We start from the raw sequence: 11108 nt of genomic DNA, 5'->3' as shown, positions 1-11108 counted from the left end.
TCATTTCCAGTCGCTTGGCTCTGTATTGTTATGTGGGGACTATAATGCCAGAACTGGCAAGGAGAATGATTTTATTGATACAGATGGCAATAATCATTTAGATGTATCTCCTTTATACCAACCTCCTGTTACAAAACAAAGGCATAGCTATGATAGTATATTGAATAAGAGTGGAAAAGAAATTTTACAAAGCCCTAGGATTATACAGTGTTAATGGTAAGACACGAGGAGACTCCCTGAGCAGGTTTACCTACTGCTCTGTGTTGGGAAATAGTGTCATTGATTATGCAATCACAGATCTTTATCCAGGAAATGCATTCACAGTCTTACCACAACATCCCATATCAGACCACAATCAGATAACACTGTACTTTAGAGACCCATATCCACACACATACCCCTGATGACAACCTGCTACGTCTCCCAAAACACTACAAATAGACAGAGAAAAGTCTCACTGATTACACCAAATCATTTAACAACACTAAAATCCAAAACATGCTAGATAACTTTCTATGTAAACAATACCTGATAAACAAAGATAACATAAATCTGGCCACAAATGATTCTAATCATATATTTATGAAATTGACAAGAGAGAGTCCAAAATAGAGACCAAATAAAGACCAAACCCCAAATCAAACAAAAAACAAGGACAAGAACAATGGTTTGACAGTGAATGTTCCTTTTTCATTTTTTTGACCCTAAAAACCAAGAATCACACCATGAATACCACACAGCACTTTAACAATACAAGAACATTATCAACTGAAAAAAGGCTAAATACACAGATGATGAATTAGTCAAAATTGAAAAGGCAATAGAGCAAAACTCATTTTGGAACCTGTGGAAAAAAAAAATTCAACCAAATATTAAGACAGCATTGCAATACAGAATGGCAATGTATGGAAAACCTATTTCTCAAATATATATAAAAATCCAGAACGCTATGGTTTAAACACACATCAGAGGTCCACAATTGACAAATTGAAATCATTAGAAAATACAATAAAGGACAACCAAAATGTTTTGGACAGTTCAATTACAATGGAGGAGCTACAAGAAAAAACTGGCTGATTTTAAATATGTAAAGGCTTGTGCTGTTGATGGTATCAGGACAGAAATGTTGAAACACAGTAGCAGTAAACTTAAAATGGCTGTATTAAAATGATTAAATTTGCTATTAAAAAGAAGCATATACCCTGCCATTTGGAACAAGGGACTGATTAGTCTTTTCAAAAACGGAGACAATCTTAATCACAATAATTATAGGGGTGTCTGTGTAAATTCTAATTTGGGGAAACTATTTTGTAGTATATTAAATTCAAGAAAAAATTGGACAAAAAATTACAGAATTTTTCAAACAATGTCACAGGGTCCATGAAGGTTGCAATATGTCCCCAACACTTTAACATATACACTGATCAATTATCAAAACTACTACTGAACTACTGAAAACTCTCCAGCACCGGGACTTGACTTAGAAGGAAACAAAGTTAAATGTCTTTTTTATGCAGATGATCTATTACTGTTATCACAAACAGAACAAGGGATCCATGATTACTGTGTTAAGCAAAACTGAGCAGTCAGAGCAAATCTAGATAAAACTAAAATTATGATATTAAAAAAAAGAAAAAAGAAAAAAGCAGGATCATAAACTAATGAATTTCATTTTATTTTGGGAGGGACAACATTGAGTCATACAACAGAGTATACACACCTAGGCTGAACTATTGCTGCTTCAGGCATTTTGTCAAGGTTTTAAGTGCATTGGCAGATAAAGCTTGTAGAGCTTATTACAGTGTAATAAAAGTCCTCCTCTAATTAAACCTCCAAATAAAGATTTGGCTTAAAATTTTTCAAAGCGTTATTGAGCCAATCCTTTTAGATAGAGGTGAAGTTTCACAAAGGAGAGAGAGAGAAAGAGAGAGAGGGGACATCATTCATACAGGAGAGAGAGAGAGGGGACATCATTCATACAGGAGAGAGGAAATGACAGCAGGGAGGCAGAGTGGTCCCAGGATGGGTGTTGGTCCAGCAAAGAGACGCCTGAGAGAAAAGAACGAACAAGGAGAAAACAGGGAGGGGGGATGCCTGGACGCATATGTGCTTGTGGACAACAAACAGAAGGTTAGAGAGATGCAATGGAAATGCAGGTTTTTAATTAGTAGAGCTTGATAAATTTATTAAGACTGAGACCGACCAGCCGCACAGTACAAGGTCAAACATTCAAATTCTGTTTTCCCTATTATTCTTCACAGTTTTTAATTGTTGTCCTTCCTTGGTAATGCATTTTATGTTTTGTAGCTAACTAATAGTTTATGTTCTCTGTTCAATAAATTAGTCATCTATTTTTCAAATGATTATAAACAATATGTTTCATGCAGGGCCACACCAACATCTTCAACAACTGTTTTTACTTGTGTTTAGTAATTCTAACTTTAACCCCTCATCTGTGACTAGTGAGGCCCATTAAAACTACAAATGCAACCATCGCTCCCCAATTAATTATAGGGTTTCCTTTATCTATCCATAACACACTTAATAAATGTGGTTTCTAACTGAGGGCGCCTGCCACAAGCTCAGAAAAGACATTGAGATCTTTCTCAATGGTTGCAGACTTCTCTGCGGACAGAGTCTGTCTGTGGAGACACTTACACTTTTCCAATCCACAAAACTGTTTCCACTGTTTCTTTAAGGAGTGGAATTTTCCGCATGTAGAAAATAATAACTCACCATAACCAGTTACTCCAAAAGATTGTATGCATAAATCCTCTTGTGGGTTATTTGTATGTAGAATACATCCCTTTTAGAAAGACTACTCATTGACTTAGTGATGTGTATCACATATGAGAGAGATTTTAATCGCATCTACTCCCTGGTCAACAGGTTTCGGTATGAAAACAAATTCACTGTAATCTGACTTTTATCTGGGTGGATATTTACCAAAATGCTCTCTTCAAGCACACACCTTAGCATTCACAAGACAGGGTGTATTGTGAAATCAAACTAATGTCATGTACTTTAAGTAGTGGTGAAAATGGTTTGTATGGAAGCAACATATTCCTAAATCTGCAGTATTATGACATAACTATAGAGGTCCTAAACATCTGAGATACATTTTAAACAGTTAAAACAGCTACATATAAAAAAACAAACAAACAACAATAACAGTTTAGCCAGTTTTAATAGTTTTAAAACACTTGGTTTGGAAAAAAGTACAAAAGTGATCTTGGACGCCACAGTATGAAACCAGTCCAATAATGCAAGGTGAAAGGTGTGTTCCTTTAAAAAGCATCTTCTACAGACATGTTAATTTCAACTGGCCTTACCATACACATACTGTACTCACTAAAACAGATACAAGCAATAGTTTAAATACAATGGCTGATCCCAGGAATACATTTACAAGTGATTCTTAAAAAACTAATTAAAAAGGGGGGAAATAAAGAAGTCTGACCACAACGCCAACTGGTATCTGGCAGTAAAATCATGCAGTATTACAATCGTTCCACTAAAGAGAAACAGCAAAGCACTACAGCTGTCACACAGTGAGAAAGAGGGCAGCCAAGAGGTGTCTCTTTATCAAACAGCCTTTCAAAATGTTCATTGGTTGTTTTATGAATTGTTACTGAGAGAGTTCTCTAGCGTCGAGCAGCAGCTCAGTGGTCACCCTTCCCACGTTTGCATACATTGTAAAGTTGCGCAGGGTCTCCGTTAAGGAGAACGTGTCTTCCACAATCTCATCCATTTAGAAAAATATAACTAATTGCTATTGAAGAAAACCCCCAAAATGTGGGATATTCTCTTAGTATGTTGTGAGGAAATAAAAAAGCTAAGAAATACAGTTGAATAAATAAATTGCATGACATCCATAAAAGTTAAGTGGATACACTGAGTCGACAGAATGCTATCCACATATGCACACCATGCTTTTTGTTTTGGCCCGGCAGTGTTAAAAACGAGGGCTCCATCCTCCATCCAAAGCCACACCCTACGATCCAGTGGAAAAGTTGCCATAAAATATCTAAAATATGTTGACATTTAGAGAAAGGTTTCTTGTTCTTTGATTCAACAATTGATTCCCATGTACAACATGGTCTCTGGCTTTACCAATTAAGAAGTAATCGATGCTGATGGCAATGAGGAAACACAGGAGGGAGACTGTCACAGTGTTAAAACAATGAAGCCGCTCTGTGTTGTTACCCGCTGGCCGGCCTATTGTTAGGGCAACAGCAGTGAACTTCCTGTCCGGTCAAACTTTTTTCCTTTTGAGAGGGCAGCCACTTGTTTCATCAACTCTCTGTTCTTGGCCTGTGGAAATAAATGATTGAAAGTGTTAGAAATTATGCATACGGTTGCAGTTTTTTGATACCTTAGTGGAAGCTTTTGTAAAATCCACATACTGAACACTACAATAACCTGAAATCTTGTGATTCAAATGGCAGCAAACACACTAGTTGACTTAAGGAAATTACAGTTAATGAGCGTCTATTTTTACCACTTACTAGTCATTCATCTGATGCTACAAGCTAAAGGCTTTAAACCCATTTTAGACTTTCCTCAACAGCACCTTTGGTGCATCAAACATATGGAGCATATCAGCCTCAGGGTCACTTACAAAACAGCAACCATATTAAAAAGGTTAATGCCAGGAAATGGCTCAACTGACGCACCCATTGTGTCCATGACAGAATGTGAACTTATGCAATGAGTGCATCATCCATTTATCACACTGACACATCCAGCACAATTTTGATATAAGCACTGATGCATTTTTAAGTAATAACCAAACAGTGATACATGATTTAAGCTGATATAACATGCACCCCTAGTTGCCCATAAAAAAAAAAAAGATCTGAGATCACATGGGTATTTCTGAAAACGTTGAGCCTGCAGTGCTTTTTATAGTACAGCCACAGTTTGGACGCTGCGTGCAAAAACTGGGTGGCTGTTGACAAAAAGCTACAGGAGGAAAGACTTAAAAAGATGGTTGTAGATTTTTCAACTATTTCAATGACATTCAATGATTTAACAGATAGGGATTGTTGAACAGTGCGACTACAACATGCCCCTCTGTAATGTTATGTAACCCTATAAACTAAAATCATATCTTGAGCAATAGTCAGATGGGCATGGTGTTCAGAACACTGTGTGCTGAACAAAGTTAACAGAAGACATCTGTGATGTTAATTGTTTCTCTATTACGAATCATGAATCAGTCACTAAAATTACAGAGAAAGGTGTGTCTACTCTCAGGCATTGTCCTATCAGGCACATTGAGTCATTTTGGACTTCCAATAAAGATGTTTGCATATATAAACAAAAATAATCCAATATGATTTCATGTACAAATGAAAGTTATACTTGGAAAAAATTCAGGAATGTCAATTTAGATGGGACCAGTTTAGCACGAGGTTTCTTCTACTGACATTTAACTGAGACGAAAGAAAGAGTGGCATGTCACAAATGGGTAGGACTCAAACTTAGGACATGCTTTAGCAGTTCACCACACCTCCTTGAAACCTGCACATCACCCCAATAGTGAATTGAACTGATCACCAAACTAATTTACAAACTTTTATAAATTAATATAATTCATAAAAGCTCCTAAGACATATGACATTTTCCCAAAATATATATTAATCAACTAACAAAAGTGTCATTAAAATCAGATACAGTGACTACAGTTTATATACAGATGGGTGACAAATTAAAGGAAAAACCAACATAAAGTGTCCAAGTAAGGTGTTGGGCCACCACGTGCCGCCAGAACGGCTTCAATTCGCCTTAGCATTGATTCTACAGTCTCTGAACACTATTGGAGGGATGAAGACCATTCTTCCAAAAGATATTCACTCATTTGGTGTTTTGATGATGGCGGTGGAGAACGCTGTCTAACATGTCAGTCCAAAATCTCCCATAGATGTTCAATTAGGTTTAGATCTGGTGACTGTGAAGGTCATAGCGTATGATTCATGTGATTTTCATGCTCATCAAACCATTCAGTGACCCCTCGTGCCCTATGAATGGGGGCATTGTCATCCTGGAAGAGACCACTCCCATCAGGATAGAAATGTTTCATCATAGGATAAAGGTGATCACTCAGAACAACTTTGTATTAATTAGCAGTGACCCTTTCCTCTAAGGGGACAAGTGGACCCAAACCATGCCAGCAAAATGCCCCCCAAAGCATAACAGAGCCACCAGATCTCCTCACTGTAGGGGTCAAGCATTCAGACCTGTACCGTTCTCTTGGTGTACGCCACACATGCACTCGCCTATTTGTCGAGAATATGGTGAAGGATGACTCATCTGACTATGTCACTTTTTCCACATCTCTGTAGACCAGTGCCTATGGTTTTTGCACCACTGGATCCCTCAAATGTGCTACGAAAAAGTCTGCTAAAAGCTACTCAGATCTGTAACCACTGGCTCTACATTTTATCTCGTGGTCTTCTCATGAATGCAAATAGTCTTGTTTTTAAATTCGACAAACATACATTAGTCATTTCTAGTTGATGTTATGAGTGTGTGTGATGTGCTATTGTGTGTAGCTTTGTATTTTGTATTATGTGTCCTGTGTGTTTTTTGCTTTGTACAGTTTCTTATCTTGCTTTTATGTTTTAATTTTGACCTGCTGAAGGGACTGCAGATGAAAATTTACTATATGCTAGCCAGTAGAGTATATTAAACAGTAACATTTATGTTTAACACTGTACACAGTACCAATAAATATATAAATGTAATGAGGGGTTTATGCACTGCAATCCTACTGTAATATCCCTCTCTATGTAATCGTCAACGGACTGTTCTTGCTGACAGTCTGATCATGTCCTGCATTGACTCTTCTGTTTTTCCCTACATATCACACTAATGCACGAGCATCATGGTCATCAAATGTGTGCCGTTGACCACATTTTCCGACCCTATTTACTGATGTCACTCCCATAGATCTAAATGCAGATGTCATTTCTGTCACTGTTCCTATTGAAACACCTGCCAACTGAAGCTCCTGCCATCCGTGCCTCAACAATGAACCCTCTTTCAAAGTCACTTAGATCTTTTTCTCTTTCTGTCTTGATACAAAATCAGAATCAACTGGGTCTGCTCAGCATTTTTATACATGCCATAGAGCATGACTGGGTGTTAATTGCTTAATTGTACCATGCAGTACACCTGTGTGGACGCATCTGCATTTGTGCTGTTTCTCCACAGATAGATAGATAGATAGATAGATAGATAGATAGATAGATAGATAGATAGATAGATAGATAGATAGATAGATAGATAGATAGATGGGTGGGTAAAGCTTGGAGATAAGGAGATGCTGAGAATTTTTGTAACATCCACTTGTTAGCTCGGGGATGTTTTAGAGTGGTGGGGAAAAAAACAACACAAGAGCATTTTCACATGATATTCCACAACAAAGGTTTAATGGGAGTCAAGTATGACGTGGGAACTATTGAGCACATGCTGGTGTACAAATGAGCACTGGCGACACAACACGTGTGTGTATGTAGTTTCCTACCTGCTGTTGTTCCATAGACTCTTTGTGCGATTTCTCCATTTGGTTCATCTTGACCCTCATATTGGATTCCTGGTACTGAAAGTCTGCTTTGAGCTCTGTGAGCTGGAGTAGAATTCAATAATCAATACTCGAAACAAAAACAAGCAACCGACAGTGATGCATCTTTGATTCATTAGAGCTGGAGGTCGGATGAGGCTGATGAACCTACCTTACGATCCTTCTCTAGAATGGTCTGATCCCTTTGCTGCAGAAGTCTCTTCAGTGACATAACTTCCTCTTTCAGTTGGCTGATGAGAATGAAGTTGTCCGTTCCTCCTGAATCCATAGACTGGGTGATGGAACTACTGATGGGAGAACAGAGAGAGCATGAAGCCAGTAATGAGAGGGGTAGTCAACATGTGGAGGAAAGATGTAGGCAGGATTATGCCAAAGGGAATGACTCTTTAAAGTCAGAATTGCACCTGATGGTTACCCAAACAAACAGTTATCATACCTGTCCCCGTTGGATGGCTTCATCTCCAGTTTTGGTTTCTTCTTTGGAGTCTCCTTCTGGATTGAAGACGATTTATGGCTGCAAAGAAAATCAACAAGTCAATCTGGGCCCAAAAACTCCATCAATGCACTGTTTTCTGATGTACACGCTGCAGATCAAAGGAGGAGGAAAGTTTTACCTCTGCTTCCACAGTCCCTGCTCCTGCTCGGGACTCAAGCTCCCACTCAGCCTGTGAAAGATAATTTAGCTTAGTGAATAACAACATATGACCGAAACACAAATCTTCTCACTATTCTGTGTTAAAATATGAACAATCTGACTGAGCAGCATGGGAACGGAGGGAGAAGTGACACAACGGAGGACATACTTGTGGTGAGAACTGCTGTGTCTGTGTTGGTGGTGGTGGTGATGATGGTGCGGTCTGGAGTGGTGGTCTTTCTCATTCAAGGACGAGGAGTTGGAGGAGCCAAAGCCCTTCCTCTGCTCCTTAGTCTTCTGCAGGACACGGCGGTAGGACAGAGTGCAGAGCCAGCACAGCAGTTTCCCATCCACCTGTAAGACAACAACAGTAGCTCATAAAACTTTCAGTTATACATCTGCTGCTAAATTAGACAGTATGCTGTCTGGTTTATACCTTTCTCCTGCCTTCCTCCTTGCGGTCAAAGGCGCATTGCTGTTTGCACTGCTCACATGTCTGTGGAGGTCCATATTTTTTTTCTGAGTTGGTACAACGCTGGCACTTTGTCCCAATAAAAGCTGCAATGATGTTACAGTACTGGCAGGGTTTGGGCTGTAAAGACAGACAAGAGACAGTGTTAAACGTTCAATTTATTCATAATGCGCCTTTAAACAAATATGCAGCAAGTACAAATGGAAGCAACAAATACAACTAGTTAAAGCGCTTTGGGAGAAACTCACTGTTCCAAACTGTTTGACGTTTTGGGCACATTTCTTGCAGATTGTATTGGTTTTACTGTAAAGAATAAATAAGGGTTTACATTCAAAGCAAATCACATACAATACAAAGAAATTCACAATTTTACAACAAATAAAATCTGAAATTCGTCTTAAGTCGCATGTGTCTCACCTTTCCTGCTGAAACTCAGATCTGCAGTATGTGCACTTCACTATCGGGTGTGCAATGCGACACTCCTGTGGTGACAAAACAAATGAATGTCAGGTGTTTTCATGAGTGTAAATTGTGGTATTACATGATATCCACTAGACACTAAAAACAAGACTGCCTCATTAGTTGTTGTTTCTATCAGCACGACTTGATGTTTGTTGTGTAACATCCTCTTGGCTACAACATCTGTGCAAGTACCAACACCTGACAATTTGGTTGTATATACACCAAACTGCTTCTGTGTCAGTCAACCCAACAAATTATGGGCAACGTAGGGAAAAAATAAGCACAAATAAAAAAAAAAACCCTCTATCGGACAACTGCAACCTTAGCCACCATTCTCAAATATTTATAATTTCTTGATAGAGAAATTGAAGTGTAACTGTATTAGTGTTCATCAGTCAACCCTGTGATTTAACTATCCTGTGCAAATAAAAAAAAACTGATTTATCAGGGAGAAAAGGACTCTCTGAAGTGCTTGAAGAGAGTGATAAAACTGTCCATTGGTCTGCTCTTCCTGATAAAAAAAGAATCAGTGCAGATTGAGTGAAGTAAAGAAAAGTAGGAAGAGAGAGATCCCCGATAATAAGTTTCTTCTAGTAGAAAAAAAAAGTCTGTACATTTGAAGCTTTGAGCAACAAGTTGGCAAGTATGTACATTAATGGCAATTATTAAAGGTATAATTCTAATGTCTGGTGGATGAATATTCTGCTTGTAATTACATAGTGAGGAAGCGTTATTACTCCTTAACAAACAGCACAGTGTTTACAGGTTGGAAAGATATAAGCTGTTACATAATCTGAGCCTGGCTGCTTGTTACAACATGACACCCGGTCGGCAATAACACTCGCACATTGGAAGTACTTAAAACTCAGGATTGTTTGTATTGTCTCGCACACACATACACAAACACATACACACTCCCAAACCTTGCACAGCTGCTGGCCCTGCGACAGCTCTTCGAAAGGATACCGCTGGTTACACTTCGTACAGGCGTACAGAGCCGACGTTGCCATTCTCGCCCAAATAAATGTCACTGAGCTAGAAGAGGTTAGCGAAGTCCAGCTGCAAACTGAACGGATTAACGGCGCTATTTCCTCTCTAGCCGCTTGCTAATTTAGCACGCAAACACACACACACACGGTAGCTTGCTCGGCTAGGTAGCGTAGGGCAGCACCGAAATAGCTTAGGAAGCTGGAGGGAGCTGAGCAGCAAGCGAGGAACAATAAACTCCAAATATCTGTGATCTCCCTCCGCTCGCACGATATCCGACCAGGCTAACTCGAGGTCGATCGTTAGCTGTGCCGCAACATAAGCAATCCGTCGATACAGATCTGGCTATTTCTATTAAGTTTCCACTGTTCTCGCCAAGAAAAGGTATTTTCCTGTTTTCCTTCTCTCTTTTTGTATCAACGCCGTCGTCGTCGTCGTCATGTAACCGGAAGTGACCGACGACGGCTGATCGCGACACAATATCCGTCCGCGGGATTCACATTTTTGAAATGCTCAGAGCCAATCAGATGTCAGGATTCATTCTACAGGATCACACAACTTGCAGAGGTTTAACATACACTTTATATAATGTATATGGTTTGTATATGTTTTTATCACTAAAGTAAATACACAAATTAGATTTCTGTAAAAAATGAAGACAAAACAACATCTATTTTATAAATGTCAGTATACATAAGGCTTCTGGAAAAAAGAGTATTATTTTTGACACTCAAACCAACCATTCAATTAAGCTGGAAGCCAAGGATGTTAAACTGTAATAAACTTTAGTTGTTTTTTTAGATTTTTTAGATCTTTAGATTATAAGGTAGCGTAAGGCTGCCGCTGCCTTTCATAACCCAGCCTGGTCTGGTGTCAGAGGCGAGAATATTCATCACACAGACAGATATATGGTACAAACAATTAGCCTTTATCGAAGATACAAAGTCATTATAACTACAACTAGA

General features: G+C 38.8%; 1 protein-coding gene across 2 annotated transcripts; it reads right to left on the bottom strand.

Annotated features, from left to right (window-relative positions):
• Positions 1-3168: 3168 nt before the first annotated feature.
• Positions 3169-10631, bottom strand: fam76b (family with sequence similarity 76 member B). 2 transcript variants are annotated; one of them, XM_044371185.1, is made up of 10 exons: positions 10080-10631; positions 9112-9176; positions 8943-8997; positions 8659-8814; positions 8392-8576; positions 8203-8253; positions 8025-8102; positions 7740-7872; positions 7532-7633; positions 3169-4314 (listed from the first exon to the last, which is right to left on the bottom strand). In XM_044371185.1, exons 1-10 carry the CDS (start codon positions 10164-10166, stop codon positions 4225-4227), a joined length of 1002 nt encoding a protein of 333 aa, XP_044227120.1. In that variant the 5' UTR covers positions 10167-10631; the 3' UTR covers positions 3169-4224. The 2 variants fall into 2 exon arrangements, with proteins under 2 accessions (XP_044227120.1, XP_044227119.1); XM_044371184.1 differs by having other exon boundaries at positions 7740-7875; positions 10080-10630.
• Between the last annotated feature and the right edge of the window lie 477 nt (positions 10632-11108).

Source organism: Thunnus albacares, chromosome 13 (assembly GCF_914725855.1).
Source record: "Thunnus albacares chromosome 13, fThuAlb1.1, whole genome shotgun sequence".
Classification (NCBI taxonomy): Eukaryota; Metazoa; Chordata; class Actinopteri; order Scombriformes; family Scombridae; genus Thunnus; species Thunnus albacares.
Note: the sequence above shows the minus strand (reverse complement) of the source record. Positions and strands in the feature narration are given on the sequence as shown.

Coding starts and splice junctions, on each gene's coding strand:
- fam76b (XM_044371184.1), bottom strand. CDS start 10,166: ATGGCAACGTCGGCTCTGTACGCCTGTACGAAGTGTAACCAGCGGTAT. Junction 9,177..10,079: donor AGGGCCAGCAGCTGTGCAAG/GTTTGGGAGTGT, acceptor TTGTCACCACAG/GAGTGTCGCATTGCACACCC. Junction 4,315..7,531: donor AGTCTATGGAACAACAGCAG/GTAGGAAACTAC, acceptor TTATTTCCACAG/GCCAAGAACAGAGAGTTGAT.